The following is a 17,212-nucleotide window of genomic DNA, read 5'->3' on the forward strand; positions in this document are numbered from 1 at the left end:
TGAATGAAATATTTCCCTTTTCCAAGGTAGCACTTTGAAGCTTAAAGGACTGATCTAAAAGCCTCCAATGGTTTATCTGAGAGACTCTGGACCAAGCCCAAGATGCTTCGCAGTGCCCCATCCTATGGTGACCTTTATCCTCATGACCCCACAGATACAGTCTTTGCTCCCCAGACTGTAGATGAAATACGCCATTCTTGCCCTGACCCAAACACAAGAAAATAAGAAAAAAGATCCCTTCAGTTTTGTAGTCCTTTATTTTTTTTTTAAAGTTGATCCTCCCATAGTAATGTACTGAAATGCGTAACAGTTACATTGTACAAAGCATTTAAAGAAAGTACCTCAACTTGCCGATTATTTCAAAATGAGATTATAAACAAAAGGAAAAATAAATCTGGTCCCTCACTAAAGGCCAAAAAAAAACCAAACAAAACCAAACCCCAAAAAAATAACTGAATACCTTCCGTTATTTATTTAATTTTTAAAACATAAATTTGGAACACTTCATCTTACAAATAGGATTAACATGAACATAACATCACACAAGCTCGCAGACAACCAGCATAAAATATTGGGTACAGTTTTTTTAATCAGAAGAATCATGCTTTCATGAAGAAATTATAACTGTTTATACAATCGAATCAATTTACTGTATTACAAAAAAAACCTAAGTCGCATCTATAGTTATTTAGTTCATTAAAAGGCAAAAATAAAAGAGGAATGTAAGAAAATTTCAAACACTGTTTTGCACTCCCATATACACAGATCAGTTCACCTCACTTTTTTTTGAAGTACATGGGTGCCTTACATCTTAACGCAGTGGGGGACTGGAGCAGTGCTGTTTGTTATAGGAACAGTGCTATTTTAATCAACAAACAATCGTTTGCCAACAAATAAATACATGGTACGCACAACACAAAGAAGAAATTAGAGGGTAGGGGGGAAAGGAAAACAATACAACAAAATAGTGACATGATTGTCGAAAATTAAAATCTCCTTACAATGATTTGAACTAGTGGTGCTGTCGATGAACGCGGTGCTTTCACGGATTTATCTGGATGATTTAGCTTCTTGGAGTAGTGAACATTCATAGTTTACAATATACACAAGCCTCTTATGTATTGTTTCTCAGAGTTCTTTTTTTTCTTTATTTTTTTTTTCCTTGTTTTTCCTTTTTTTTTAACAATGCAGTTGAGAAGGCAAAAGAATTACGGAGAGAACAAAATATTCCCTGTTACTTCTTTCTACATTTACGATGGATAGTGTGCATTTGATAGAACTAGTTTCTTTCTTTGAAGGGCTAAAATGCATAAAGCTTTAATGAAGAGATTTGTACATAAAAGCAACTGTTCCCAATCCTGTGTCAAACTATCTTATACAAAAAGAAAATCAATTCAGTTCCTACTTTAAAGGAGTGCCCATGTGTGTATCAATGCAGTCTTAACCCTTTTGCCTCTGCCCCTCAAAGCCGGGTGAACTGGAAGACACTTTTTCCCGGCCCCAGTTTACATAATTTTTTTTTTTTTTTTTTTTTTAAGTCGCATTGATCCTCCAGAAGTCAGCAGCTGCCTTTGCTGTGCAAAACAAAATATTGAGAATAAATAGTTTCTTTCTTTTTAAAATTATTCAGTTTAAGGTCACCGGACTTTAAATGAGTGACCCTGCAGATTTATAAGGCATTCTGCTCAGCAGTCTTTTAAATAGTCATATATGAAAGAGCCATGCTACTGGTTTGGACTTGGTCCCATTCTCGGTAAGACTTCACAATGTCATACGTGACTGATGGATTGAATGGCGCTGGATTCTGCAGCGGCTCTCGCCATACTGTGCCACATATTGGGAGAATTGTGGGATGCAGAATGAAGGGAGTCCTTGTCGGAGAGAGAGAGCATCATCGCATAGGCCTGGACAGGGAAAGAAGGAGGACAGAGAGGTCACAATCCTGCAGTGCAGATCTCAGCTTGGACCCGTGCCACCCCGACGCCGTTGGGGGATCTTTTAGGCTACAACCGCTGTTCTCAACTTATTTACAAAAAAAATCAAAATGCATTAGGTAAAACCACTGTCAACCTTTTCACTGACACTTGACTCACTAATAGTAATAATAATTTCTGCTTTCATCTGGCTTCACGAAGCTCTAAGAAACCTTTGATAGTAGACAAGGTCCCAGAGTCTCCTTTGCCTTCAGATTCTTGGCACAGGAGGCTCTTTTCAAGAGCCTGAGGAATCACATTATCCCTTGGCTGGTCCTGTATTTCACCAACTACCACAATCTCCTTTGCTGACATTTTGCACATGCATATTCTGCAGTTTTTAAAACAGGATTTTTTTTAAGGGACTAAAAAGACCCATTTTAATTATTTTTTTTTTTTTTAAATCAAGAAATAGCACTAGGATATCAGTCTCGTTATTGTTTTAAAAACATGCTGAGGACCTAGAGGCAGTAACATCGAACAGCCTATAGAAAAAAATACCAAAAAGCCAAGAAAGCCAGAAAATTGAGTCATATCCCTGCAAGGCTGCAGCTAAACTCCACAGCACCAGTGTGACCACGCCGGCTGTCTGAAAGCAGAGTGGGACTATTTCTTATCATGGCATTTCTGCGAGTGGCAGACAGGAACAAAAATAGCAAAAACAAGTAAGAAAATCCTCTGTTCTCGGGGACCAGAGCAACCCACCATGTCTCCCGGGTGTGGTGGGAGCACAGCGGGAGGTTGGGACAGGCTGAGGTCTGTGGACGTGGAGCACAGCCCTGTCTGACGAAGCTGAAACGACCCTGCCTGCCACACACTAATAGTTTAATCCTTCGGGTATTTGGCGACAATAACTTTTTAACTGAGTTAAGCTTTTACCTGGGATTTGGATTTCCTGTACAACGGTTGTTTTAGGTCCTCTGGCAGCTGGGAAGTATTGAAAGCTGCCAATTCAGCTTCACTATATTGATTTTCTTCCATTTTCCTCATTTTGAGGCTATCTGTGAAGTGCCTTATATGGTCCAAAGCTGAAAGTCCAGTCTTATTATACTCCTCCTCTTTATACCTACAAAAACACCATGGAGGTTTTAATGTCAATTAAACGAGCCTCTCTGCGTTCCCTCATCCTCTCAGATTTATACATCTGAGCAATTTCCCCCTTTTTATGTTCATACATCACCTTGCCCTGTGGAACTGTGATCCTGAAATAAAACAAATTCCCCTTTCTTTTCTGAAATGGAGAGGGTGGGCAGTGGGAGCAGGGGAAGGAGGGGTCGTTTCTCTCCTGGTGTCTCCACAGCCTTTCACAAGACCATTACGGGAGATCCAGGTCGGTTTATGGAGCAGATAACGTCTCTGCCATGAATGTTTCCTGTCTCACCCAGAACCTGACAATAGCTCCCCGAGCACAGTTATTTTTCCTCTAAAGGGCTGAGGAGACTGAAAACAGGGCTGGTATTGACCCAAACAGAGACGCATGTTGCTATCGTAACTGGGAAGCTGGCTGCTTCGGACCAGTTCCCACGGCACACAGTTTGGTGCTGGCACTCTTGTATGGTTTATTGTTTTTATTCTGCATATCGGGCACACCAATACTCGGAAGGAACCAACCTGCCAGGGGAAGCTTTGCAGTTCATGTCCAAAGTACTCGTTTCCTCGTAATCCTCCTCCGGAGTCCCCTCGTGCATGTCACTTGTAACAGGCTCTTTGACGGCTTTCCCTGCAATTTCACTCTCTTCATCTTCTTCATCCATCATTACTTCATCTTCTGCCTCTTCGTCATCCAGCAAATCTGAGTTCTGGCTGGCTACCATGGCTTTTTCATCCTTAAAGTGGCTGCCATTCATTCTGAAAGTACCGAAAACAAACCCAAGCAATAATCACACACCAGTTAGGAAAGCTCCTCACCAGCAGATTGTTGGAGGTGGATCTGAAAAGAATCTGTCCCAGTAGAATAAAGTGATTTCTGTATTTATATCTTGTTTAACTTCAGATATTTAGGCAGCATTGGAGAAATTCCACTCAAAAATCAGTGGGACATTACAGTACCATCAGCAAGGGATTTTCCCGTTATCCTGCTAAAACTACTGTTCTAGCTAAACTAACGCTCAGATATCCATTCCAAATTTTCTCACGCATTATTTCATCTCATGTTTCCAATCATATGTGTAGTCTGGGCGAAACAACTCATTGCCTTTTAACAGAAGTTGTAGGGGCCAAGAAACTCTGAAAATCAGATCCGTCATTTTCAAAAATGACATCCAATACCACATTCAGAGTTTTAAAATCAAAATTACACGCATAATTAATTTTGCACACTACCACCCATTTGGAAGCCATACTACTTCACTGAACGTATGGATTACATACATGGGAACCTAAGGGACTTCAGCTGAAGACCTGAAGAGCGGTCTGCAATATTGCCTCCATGCTGAACTACTTTATTGACTGATTTGAAGGGTAAAGAAGCAATGAAAAGAAAGGTCATATAGCATTTTAAGTGCATTTATTCTTATTAAATGAGTAATTATAGCAATACGCACATGGAAAACCATTTGGTCTACCCACTGGTATTGCGTTGTCCTTTGCTTTCAGACAATGACGGCTCTTAACTACTTCCTATGGGATTTTATCAAGGACATAGTACCCACGCTGAAGCAGGGGCTCATTTGCTAATGGCCTTAACCCTGTAGGGTTCTGAGCATCCGCAGGGACATCGTATTAAATGAGAACTAAAGAAATTTGGCACCGCCGCATCAACAAATGCATGGCCAGAGGTACTAGTGGTGTAAACGGGCTGAACCCGGTGGAGCCACGTGAATTCACGTTACCAGTGTATCTCCTCCACTGCGTTACGTAGCACGGAGGCCTTGATTCATCTATTGTTCTCATTGTGCAAAAGGTCCTTACTCTTCCAGGAATACAGTTATAAAAATGGAAACTTTATTGTCCGTCTGCAGTTTGCTTTAGACTCTGTGTGCTTCAAACTGTGCAGGACAATATGGAATATGCCAAAAGTTTGAGCAAGATAAGGATGAGCCCTAGCAGCGTACTTGGCATTTAGCATTTGACTTGCTGTTGTAACAGATGTACTCTTATGGAGCGTACACAAGTGAAAGGTAGTTTCTTATACATAATAGAGTTCCATCTATTTTCCAAGCAAATTCCAGCTGTTCGTCACAAGGTTACTATTGCATTAGTAAAAAAAGCCAGGAATAGTCTGTTTAGATCACAGTATCAAAAAATCTGAGGCTGTGCAGAGATCGAGAGAGCTGAAGCAGCCACCCCCCTCTAAGATAATCAGAGCAATATCTCTTTATCATCTTTTATTTAAATAGGCAGAAATAAGAAATTGTTGAGCACAGTTTGGGCTGCCAACTTGCTTGTTATGCTCAATTGAGGCTGCTAGAAATGAAAGAGAGATGGACTACAACCAAAGTAACAAAAGCCATGTGATTAAGAAAACAGATTCTCTAATTATGCTTTCAAATGCAGCAATTTGCCAGGGATAAAATATCCATCAAGAGCAGTCTGAAGTGCCAAATTTAGAAAGGAAACACTGCACAACCCAGCAACCTTTCCACTTTGCTGACTTCCTGTCAGAGGACATGTTGAGACCAGATGTGCAAAGAAAAAATCCCAAGTCCTCATTGCCAATCAAGATGGAATGAAATTTGAATATGCATGTAATCACTTAATCCAATACTTTCGTGGAAATTATGTTATGTCCACCATTTTCATCCCTTCACAAAGGCATCTGGAAATTGAGCAGACAATGAAGGTTGTCACCAACAGTAAGAAATGTTTGATGCTGATAATGTAATGCCAATTTAAAAGTGCAAATAATGCATAATGCAAAAGCAGTTTCAAAGAAATATGTATAGCTGATGTATGTATCCATGCTACAGACTTTTGTGCTTAGTTGTATTTTTATTAGCTGAAAATATTTAGAAGTGGTCTCTCTTCTGTTGGTTCAGAAAAATTGCAACACTCATATACTTAATAAATCTTAATAGGAAAAAAATTCTCACTGTGGACTACCAACGCCTACCCATGGCCTCACGGGCTTTTTGCTAGTCAGCATCTTTCTTGGGATTGAGTTACTTATGGGAAAGGACTTCCCGTTAGAAACTTTCACTTGATCCAAGAATTCAGCTTAGTCTACTTTATTAATTACACATTTATATTGGATTTAAATCATAAGGCGCTCTACATTTAGCCACAGGATGCAGAATTCACCTGTTCTGCTGTGAATGTAAAATGAGGGAGTTTTTCAATAGACTTCAATCAATGACGAGAACTTGAGACTGAGAGCTCCTGATACAAGGAGAAATGTGTTCATAGATGGACCTTCTGTCCAGCATCTGTCACTGGGAATATGGTTATGCACAAAGGGGAGGGAATCAACACATTTCTTTTCATAAAACACCGAGATGAACACTGAAGCAATCAGATTTCTAAAATAACTCTGGCTCCAGACTTCATCAAAAGTGAAAAAATCAGGCTTCATCTGGAAAAAGAAGAATGTCACCTTTTGAAGGCAGATCAGTTGCAACTCACCTCTCCTCTGAGTTTCGGGGGGACTGATTGTTGTGGTTGCTGTTTCCAATAAAATTCCTAATTTCTGTGAAGTAAGAGTCTTCCTTGTCATCTAGGATTGCCCCTGTGCTTTCCAGTTCTGAGTGAGGTGAAGATGTTGCAGTACCTTAAAGCAAAACAGAGGACTTCTGTTGTTGTTGTTCCTTTACATTTTTTATAGTTAACCATTTATATAAAATTGAGATTGAAACAATGGTTAAAAAGGGGTGAGAAGCAGAAAAAGTTGGTCATCATTATCCATTGGCTTTTGGCCATAAAACCAGGAATTAGAAGGGAAGTATTATCCATGGGCTAAGGTGGTTTCCAACCAGAACAACTGCTTGCATGCTGGGTGCCATTTCCATGGTTTATGATCACTTTGCCAAGTATCTTTTACAACATCTCCCTCGTTCCCTTCAGAATTCAAGCCTGTCAGTCAATAACTGTGTTAGACCCATGGCTAAACTGAGCAAATGGAACTTCATTTTAGCTACTAATTATGTAGTTTTGCTTAAAATATGGGGCAGCCATTGATGTAATCACCCAGGTTCATTAGCACTGAGAGACCAGGGACAGACGTCTCTCTCTGAGCACTGAGGAAAAGACAGCTCTGCACTCCCTTCAAGTACCTGGTTACTTCCCGTGGAGCAAAACGTAGACTGAAAGGACTGCAGACAGGGTTTTCATTAAATCCGGAAGATACCTAAACCAGACCAGTGACATCCACTACCTGCCACTGCCTTTGCTGCTGCTGTGCAGTGACTGATTTGCTCTGGGGCTTGGGAGGCACCATTACCTCCATAATAGCTAGCGCTTTTCAGCTCCTGACAGTGGGAATATTTTAGAAGGTGCCAAGAAAATCTTTTAGAGTGCCCCCTGAGACTCTAAATCTAGGACTCCTATTGAGAGCCAAGTGATTGCAGAGATGGGATTAAACCAATTTTCCCAGTCTGTTCTCAAAATGCTATGGTTGGCTTAATTAAAACCAAAAGAAAAGACATCATCCAGTAGTATTAAGTTGTACAAGGGTAGAGTTTACGCTGGGATTTTCAAAGCACTTTAAATGTCAGCAGAGCTTAGGCACTTACATATTTTCCAAAAACCCACCCATCAGAGCAGACGGTGCAGAGCAACATGTGCCTGTTGACACCCGGTAGCATCGAAAGTGAACGTGCAGTCCCTGTGTATGAATGCTGGTGGTACACAGGGCACACTGGGCAGGGAAAAGGCATACATACCAGACATGTTCCCATTCTCGTGCTTTTTTAGATGTCTGTCAAGATTGGTTTGTTGGCCAAAACACCTGTCACACAAGTGACACTTGAATGGCTTCTCTTTATTGTGGATGTTACGGACATGCCTCTGCAGGTTAGAAGATATGCTAAAGGATCTGTCACAGTATTTGCATCTAAAAAAAAAACCAAACACAAAACAAGTGGGTAGCAAAGGGTTTCTTAGTAGTTGGAAAAGTAAGATTTGCCCTAAGATTCACGAAGCACCTTCTAGGCCCCGCCTCAGTACCCAGCTGCAGTTCCTTGGTCCCTACTGGGGCAAAACCCTCCCTGAAATAAAGACAAGTTTTGGCTGAGTAACTGGAGAGCTATGCTCTTGGAATGGAGTTGTCACTTCTACGGTGGGTTTTTTAGCTTTAATTCACGTTAGGCTTTATATTTTAAATACTGCCGTTAGGAATAAGCATAGTATTTCAGAGTTAATGGCATCAAATTAGCTAAGGTAATTGATTCCCATGTTTTCAAAACTGTTGCACGCAAAGTTAGGAAGTTTGAAAACAGTAGAGCAATAACTATTGTTTCATGTGCTGCCAATACAATACAATTAAACACTTTTGGAAAAAACATGAAACAGACCTCTTCTAATGCTCAAATAAGGTAAAAATGGCTATTTCTTTTCCTATTCTAAATTATACTCTGTGATTAAATCTTTTCTTGAGGAATTAGCTTGCTCGATTGCTAATCCCAGAGGAAATTTGGTTATCTTGCAAAAACCAGCAATAAACAATCCCAACCTTTAATACTGTGCCAATGTGAGTAGTTTAGTCTATCACTCTGGTACCAGAGGCATCAATTTTCATACTCTGTAGTGATTTGGAGTCCCTAAAGCCTTTACTGTATTGCTCTTTAAGCCATTACTAAGTCATACTATAACTATTCCAAATTCTCTGCCTGGCAACTAGCCAACAGTCTTCACCACTTTAGTTTTTCAATCTTTTACTTATCCCATGCTTCTCTTACACTTGTCAATGATGTCAATTTTTTTTTTAATTTTTTTTTTTTAGTGCTGAAATAGTCTATTATGCTACTAATTGCTCATGGCTTCTATGTAGTGGACGGGTATAACGCGCATCAAGACCTTCCTTCAATAAAATTAGATGTGATTCTCATTTTCTAAAGAGACTAAAGGCAAAAACTATATTGTTTCCTCACAAACAAGCTTACTCTGCTCTTTACAGCCCATAAAACGCAGAAGTCAGTGCATTTGTTTTACTGGAACATGAACTGGCTTCTTTCCAGTTGATTTAAATGAGTCTTTCATTTTCAATAAGGTAAAACTTCTACACACATTTCTGCATGCAACTGTCCTGGATACAAAATCACATACATATTCTTATCAACAAGAGAGTACACCCACATGGGCTTTGGTTAAGCAGACCTCAGAATGGATCCAGTTTAGACAGGAAACAAATAAAAACAGTAATGCCTTTGCAGCCAGGACCCTTCAGAAATCAGACGATTGATGAAACACCCAAATTTAGGCTGCAAAAAAATTTAGGCTGCTCTTACAAAAAAACCCCATTTTTGCAAGGGAAAATATGACCATAAACCCTATGGGAAATCACTGCAGCCATGCTGGTTCAGAAGTGTCAGCTATCCTGCAAGGCAAAGGCAAGACTTGCAGATGGCACGCGGGCTAACTCGGATCAAAACCCTTCCCCATCTCTGCTGCTCCAGTGCTGAGTATCACTATCGAATGCAAAAAGCCCTATTTGAGACCAAAACACAATGGTGCATCATCACTGCCAAGGAGCGAGCACTGGAGCTGGTAAGCGAGGTTGCTGAACACCCATTCCCTTGCTTTATTCACTTGATGACACCACAGACAAGGGTAAGGGCTTGAGGTACCTATAGGGTTGCTCTCCAGTGTGTGTCCTCAGGTGACGGGTTAGGTTTGCAGATCTCGGGAAAATCTTGCCGCAGTATCTGGGATAAGAAAAGGTTTGATAAGACAATGCAATCTTCAATGGCTTCATCCCAGTTTGAGCTGCACTGGATGCACAGCCCAAATTGAATCATCAATATATGGTACTACTGGCATCGCTTTGGTGTAACAACTTTTCAATAAAAGCATTCAGCAAATGTAAGTGATTGAGACACACACACACACAGATAAGAACGGGACTGAAAATGCTGGCACTGACCAGCTCTTCTTGTGCACAAGAAAGAGATAGATGATAACATACCAGTTTTAAAGATCACCCCAAATTCCTAAACTCCCTAGGTGATTATTGGTCACATTTGGATTTGGAATCAGGAGAATGCTATTAAAGCCTTGGATTTCTGCCTCCATGTAAGCAAATTTCAAACCTTTCAACCAATTCTACGTGTCAGCAAATGTGGCATCATTCTGTGCATTGAATAGGATCAGAGCAGACAAGACTCAAAGACCTAATCCATCAAGGTATGTTTCTATAACAACATGTCTTGAAAGAAGGTGACATGTTTTCAAAAAGATCAGATAAACCGATATGCCGGTGTCAAATGCCTGCGCATTCTGGAGATGATATAAAGACCTAAATAATGCAATTTAAAAACCATTCTGCAAACTCGATAATACGTCACAGGAAAAATAATGGCAAAAAAAAAAAATTATTGTGAGCCCTCCCCCTTTGTTCAAGTAACATATTAATATTCAGTTTGTAATTGGCCCAGTTCTATTAATGACATTCAGCCCATTTTTGCATGGGACGGAGCACGCACAGCACTCTCTTAAGTGAATGAGGATGGTGGTTGCTCCACGTGACAACTTTGAAGATTGCATCCCTTCACTTTTAACATCCCATTTATTTTTTCACAACGTGATGTATAAGCCTTCAAAATACCCACACAGCTAATTCTGCTCTCCTCGACAAAGCTCCCATTCATTTTGGTTGCACGTACAATGACTATCTTCATTGTATTCATTGTAATTTTTTTAAGTCTGTACACACAAGTCCTAATAAGTCATATATTTTATCACTGATCCTTTTGGATATTAAAACCAGAAGCCTGAGAAAAAAAATATGTCTGTAGTTTATGATCAAAAAAATCAATAATGAAAGCACACTTGTGCATATGAAAGTGATGAGAAAATGTGGAAGAAAGAACTGTTTATATAATAGTTTCCACCTCATTTATCAAACTGGTACAGGGCAAACTCTTTGTTTCATAACACCAGTAATTTAATAAATAAAGCCCAAACCAAAACACTTTCCATGTTTCACTGGGCACAGAGAGCCCTGAAAGACCCACCACGGTCCCCATCAACCGTCCGAGCAGAGGGGATTTTGGAAGCCCAGGAGGGCAACGTGGGGTGACCTTGGGGCTACCTGCAGGTGTAGCGCTCCTTGCCCTTGCGCAGCAGGGTCTCGGGCAGGGCGCTCGGCGGCGCGCGGAAGTTGAACATGGATGGCACCGACTGGATCAGCTCGTTGGCCTCTGGTTTCAGGGCGCTAAAGCTCTCCAGCTTTTCGGCCATGTTTTCTATAGCTGACATCTGCAACAGAAGATAGCAGAGAACCCGTCACGGTGAATACTGCTTCGGCTTTCTGACCTCACTGGAAACCCAAAAAACAAAGAACATATACTGCCAAGAGGGGAAAAAAAAAAAAAAAGGAAAAAAAGAAAAGCAAATGTAGAGTCGCAGTCTCAAGAATTATGGGGCAAATTAGGCAAGGTGGTGGCCACGATGTTGTCTCACTTGGGATAATGCCCATAACTGTTTCTCTGCAAGGTCAGCACACAGCAGAACTCTTGTCCTTATTGCTATAAGGGAAAGCTGCTTCCACACAATCTACATCAGCTCATGTTCATTTCTTCTTATTTTTAAGACTCAGCCTCTATAAAATTCCAGTTTATGCTGTCATGCTCTCTGAGAGTATGCATCCCATGTACTGAAACAACTGCCTGTTTTTGACCAAATCAACAGAAAAAATAGAGATCCCAACAACAACTGAATTCCTACAGTTTGAGGTTTTTAAGGACTTGCAGAGGACAAATATTGCAGAGGAAACCTTATGAACACTCTAGCTCAATCAAGGGCTTCAATAAGCCAGATCCAGAGAGGTTCCATCAATATCCCAGCCACATCCAACCATCCAGTCCAATCTTCTTGCCCAACACAGTCAAAGATTATGAGATAAATCCATGAGAAGTGAAGCTTTGGTGCTATACAGTTACACTACCTGTTAGATGCCTATCCTATTTTTCTACAACCTCTTGATATTCCTGCTCTACCTTTAGTTGCTTGTAAACCCTGTGTACTTTGGGATGCCTTCACTCTTGGTTAGCTGCCTGTAATTTTCAGGGAGTGGGGATTAAATAGTTTCTGGAGAATGGTTTCCTTTAAGGTGTCTGGAACTGACCATAGAAACCCTGCTCCCTCCAAAACCTCAAACATTGTCACTTTGGAGAGTTCAAGACTGCTGCTGAGCCTACTGACAGGTGAGAGTAACCATCTGCCTCTTCGTAACACCACAGACAAGTGGAAAAAAAGAAACTCAAGATCTCACCTACAGAGCATAAAAACCACAGCTTGAGCCCTGCTCAATATCTTATTTGTAACAGAGGAGGAAATTATACAAAAGACGAGATGTTGAATGCTCCTTAGCTAATAATACCTTTACAGTCCATTCTTCAAAATCCATAGAAGACTGCTCTGATTGTTGGGATTTTAAAATTGTATTTTAAAGGGAAGAACTGCACATATATTGGGATTTTTAAAACCTTATTTTAATGGGCAGAACTGCACGTTTGTCTCCTGGAATGACTATTCACATGCTGGTTAGCTCTGGCTTTGGGCTGGGGTTTTTATCCCTTTAGCCTGTAGCCTGCCCTCTCATTTCATGCTCAGATTCCTAATGCTGAGTACAAATTGCAATGTACAGGGTACCACTGCCAATTTGCCAAATGTCTTTCATCAAACACAGTGGAAAAAAAAAAAAAATCTCCGAGGGAAGTCAAGATACATTTACTTGTCAGACAACAAATGTGAAAGCATTGCGAGGCAGTAGGGGCTGTAAGCTCTGGGGTTTGATTCATAATCACTCAGCTGCTAAAACATTCTCCACAGATGCAAGTGGACAGCACATTTGTCAATATGAAGGATTTTGACATGTACTGATCACAGGCATGAGATATGTAATGATGATGCTGCTGGGAGAGGAGGTAATTCTATCTCAGCACCGAGATGTCATTATCAACCCATACAACTCAACATTACCATATATTTCTTTTTATATGACTTCATCTTTTTCTTTAGTCAGAATTGATTCTTAAAGCTTTTACAATAGTCTTTCCACTGCCTTTAATTCCTTCTAATTGTTCCCTGAAAGAATTCATTCATCTGTTTTGCAATTGCAGAAAATAAATTGTTTGAATGAATAATGACCTTTGGCCTTCAGGCTGATTAGCAGCGACAAGACAGTGCATGGGTTATGATAGCACATATTTATGGTGAAGAATAATAAGGGCATTGAGAAGTATAATAAATGTTTTATTTATGTATATTTAATATTCAAGTCAGTTTCATTATCTAGTGGTTTTAAATCATTTTTGGATCACCATTTCTCATGTACATGGTCCTTTGTGGTAATATATTAAAGCAACTGTTTTCCCTTTTACATTTAAAATGGCTTAGTCATGCTTTTTTTTTTTTTTAGTTCTTATTTCCAGGAATTTTAAGAAGAGAAATTGAGACTGATTCTTCTCTACTGTACGGTGCTGCAGATCAGCACTACCTCCAACACTGCCTCCAGGATTACACCAGTCCCAAAATAGGTATGAAATCAGCATCTAATCTTAAATCCCTCATTCAGAGGAAACACAAGCACTTCCAATTATTTCAGAGTATTACTCGCTTTCCAAAAATATGTTTCTCGCCATAGGAATGACTATTGTGGGTTTTGTTGGTTTTGTTTTGGTTTTTATTTTTAAAGATTGATCTACATAGTTACCTGGTATGATTTAGATTTTCCAAGAAATACACGGGCAACAACGGGAAGTGCTCATCCCCAAGCCTTTGCTGATATGAGGTGGTGTCATCCACCGCTGTTAGGATAATTATAGTCGTTACTATCTGCTGGACATAGGGCTCACAAGAACCAGAATTGGGGCCTTTTCTTAAGTCCTGGAGCTTCTGGTGCTTGAGGCCTTCGGGAAGCAACTCCCTATCATGACATGGACACCTGGGCTGAATGGGCTTGTTCCAGCCCATAAAATCCTGTCAGCTCAGACCCATAACAAGCTCTCAACTACTTTATATGCAGGCAGACAGCCCCCGATCATCAGTCTACTTGCAAAATATTGAGTAATATGAAACCCAGGGTTTGTCACACTGAGGACTAAGGCACCAAAACCAAGCAGGAATTATAAACCTGGGACACACTTTGGGGAAGCCAGTAGCCTGGTCTCAAGCAGTGGCCCCAGGGGATGCGCAGGAGGGCAGGCAAAGGACAGACCTTCTCCCCAGTGTCTTCTCTCACACACCAGCAATGAGAGGTGCACGGGCCTTAATTGGAGGTTGCATCTCGATTGTGGTGTTGAACAGCCATTGGTGGCTACTGCTCCCATTCATTTGGCTAAACCCTTTTCGAATCCATTTATATTTTTGTCAAGGAGAGTTCACCAATTTAATTAGGTGCATATGAAAAGATACTATCTTTTGTTCCTTCTAAGCCTTTTGCCTGATAATTCAGCTGGGTGCCTCTTTTTTTTTTTTTTTTTTTTGTATTGTTAAAACTAATGAATAACCATTTCTCATTCAGGTTCTGCTCACCATTCATGGTCTCACAGAGCTAGGGCACAGCTCCCTCGGGCATTTCTTTTCCAAGCTGAAAAAATCTAAATCTACTTAGTCTCTTTGTATGGAAGCTGTTCCCTACCTCTGATCATTATTGTTGCACTTTTCTGTGTCTTTTCTAATTCTACTATGTCCTTTTTGAGAGGGACTTCAGCTGTATTCAAGACCTGAAGGCAGTATAACATAATGATGTTTTCAGTTCCTTTCTACTAAGCACTCAGATGATATTTTCATAAAACTATCAACTTCAAGATCTTTTTCCCGAATGACACGACTTAAGAGTCACACTTTCCCCTCAGTATTACCGGGTACTTACTGACATTGAGTTTTATTGCTATTTTAATCCCTGGTGACTCAGCTTTCTGTGAATCTTCTGCAAAATCTTCATAGTCATCTTTGGATTTAGCTATTCCCAATAAAGAGTTGCAAACTTTGCTCTTTGCCTGGTCACACTTCTTCATATGTCATTTACAGACACAGGTCACAGTTCAGATCTCAGTGACACCCCAAGGTGGACTCACTGACAAACTTCGATGATTGTAAAAATCACTAATTTATTCTTACCCTTTTTTTCCAAGGTTTCTTTTTTTTGGACTAATTATTAACCCAGGGGATGACTTTCCCTCTTCCACAATGAAACTCCCTCTTTCAGCTGAAATAGAACTGAAGTAGCTCTTACTCCTTCAAAACACCATTACGGCTGATTGAAAAGCAAGACTTGCCTCTGTAGGAGCTGTGTTGACCATGGAGATGCTACTGGTCAGAAATCCACCAAATTCCTGGAGCAAGCTGTTGGGAGCAAGCTCTTGGGAGGTTAGGTGGGTGCTTGTGGTCACCTCCTCCTCTCCAGGAACGGTCCCTGGGGAGCACCAGTGAGGCAGGTGTGTGGCTCGAGCTGCTGAGCAGCACTTCTGGGAGGGGTCTGCACCCCGGCTGAGCACCCAAGGGCTGTGGCAATCCCTGAATGGGGCATAGGGAGGAAGGCACAGCTTGACCCCAAGGATGGGATTAGTATAATTGCCATGTCCATAGAGAAAGCTCTCCGTGGAGGTAGGAGAATTAGAAGATCCTATTACATATTTTACATACAGCTATTGCCTTATGGACAAATCATGTCTGCTCCTAATCTGAGGTCAGTGAATGACACTATTTTATATAGAACAGTAACTTTTGATTTACATATATAAGAGTTGTTGATTCTATCTGCGTCCAGATGTCTGGAAAAGGAAGCAGCTTTCCCCCACCTCCCTCCCGCTCCCTGAGAGGCTATTAACCTCCTACTGACGCAAACTAATATGCAGTCACAATTCCCCAGCTCCGACTCAAAAATGCAGACATTACCATAATCGGCTAAAACAAGTATTTATAAACATTTCAACGGGCAAGATATCATCAGCAGGGGCCTTGAACATTTGTCTTAAAATTTATTAACCAACAGGAGAAAAAGTGGCATAAATAAAGCAAAGGTTTGCTGTTGCTGCTTTTTAAGAATAACCTGATGATATGAAATAATCTAGCAGACAATGTCATGAATTACATGACCTCATGTTTTACAAACGCGACTCCTTCATTGCTATTATCGCAAAAACAACTGACTTTATGGCCGTAACTCATGGGAAAAAAAAAAAAAAATTGTTCAAATGTTTGCTTTCTATTTTTACTAGTGTTATTTAGAGAAATCTTGAAAACCCAACTACTAAAGCTCAGGATTTCTTCCTCCCCACAGTTCATATTATAATTCTTTCTCTAGAAATCTACAACTTGTGAATTTGTTGTCTTAAAACTGTGTGTATTGGGACATCCAGCCATGGAACTTGGCTGAGCTATATTCACGTTCAAGAGACCTATCACACGTGGCTGAACTTTATGAAGCAGTAGCGAGAAACTCCTGCTGATCTGCAGTATAGTTCCAGAATAACTCTATTTGTATTAATGCAGTTGGTGGGGATTTAGCCAACCTAACAGAATGGATCATGTTCTAAAACAAGCCCCATTAAAAAAAAAAAAAAACAACCAAAAACCCGAAAAAAACACCCTCTGTTAATGCATTCACCAGATTTCATTTATTTGTGAAATTATTTTAATTATTTACAATGTTTTCCCATAAAGCTAATGCAAATAGTGTCTGACTATAATTACAGAACCTCTTTATAGCAAACCTCTCTTGATGGGACCAGAAGTGGATGAAAGAGTCTACAGACTAAATAAATCGTGATCCATTCATGAGAGAGTGTTGCCCATTGATTCGCTCTATAGGGTTCCTGCCAAACAATGAAAAACAATCTGAAATAATATTGAAATATATGGCACATGCAACTGTGAATTGAGATAGAAAGGCTCGTGTGACATATTCAGACGCCTCAAGATGAAGATTCATCCACGAATCACCATCCTGCTCTAGGCACTTGATGTTTTAAATACCTATTTCTGCTGCAGCCACTCAAAGCACTAGCATGGCCAGGAGACATACACTCACAAAAAAAAAAGCAGGATGATGGAAATTTGAGGACCAAGCCAATGTCAAGGAAAGCAGACAGAAGAAACAGGCTGTGCTAGGTTTTTCAACTTCCCAAATATGCCCAAGAGCA

The 17,212-nt window shown here is 40.3% G+C and overlaps 1 protein-coding gene across 5 annotated transcripts in view; it reads right to left on the minus strand.

Moving 5' to 3' along the window:
* Positions 1-240: 240 nt before the first annotated feature.
* MECOM (MDS1 and EVI1 complex locus) overlaps positions 241-17,212 on the minus strand; it is a 48,115-nt gene continuing 31,143 nt past the window's right edge. For all 5 annotated transcript variants that reach the window (XM_026855173.1, XM_026855172.1, XM_026855170.1 and 2 more), the window contains 7 exons: positions 11,155-11,321; positions 9,692-9,769; positions 7,790-7,959; positions 6,534-6,678; positions 3,585-3,821; positions 2,853-3,039; positions 241-1,904 (listed from right to left, as the gene is read on the minus strand). In XM_026855173.1, coding sequence (XP_026710974.1) covers positions 1,770-1,904; positions 2,853-3,039; positions 3,585-3,821; positions 6,534-6,678; positions 7,790-7,959; positions 9,692-9,769; positions 11,155-11,321 — 1,119 coding nt within the window. In that variant the 3' untranslated portion in view covers positions 241-1,769. The remainder of the gene's footprint in view (positions 1,905-2,852; positions 3,040-3,584; positions 3,822-6,533; positions 6,679-7,789; positions 7,960-9,691; positions 9,770-11,154; positions 11,322-17,212) is intronic.

The sequence above is a fragment of the Athene cunicularia genome, assembly GCF_003259725.1.
Source record: "Athene cunicularia isolate RWA chromosome 9 unlocalized genomic scaffold, athCun1 chr9_part1, whole genome shotgun sequence".
Lineage (NCBI taxonomy): Eukaryota > Metazoa > Chordata > Aves > Strigiformes > Strigidae > Athene > Athene cunicularia.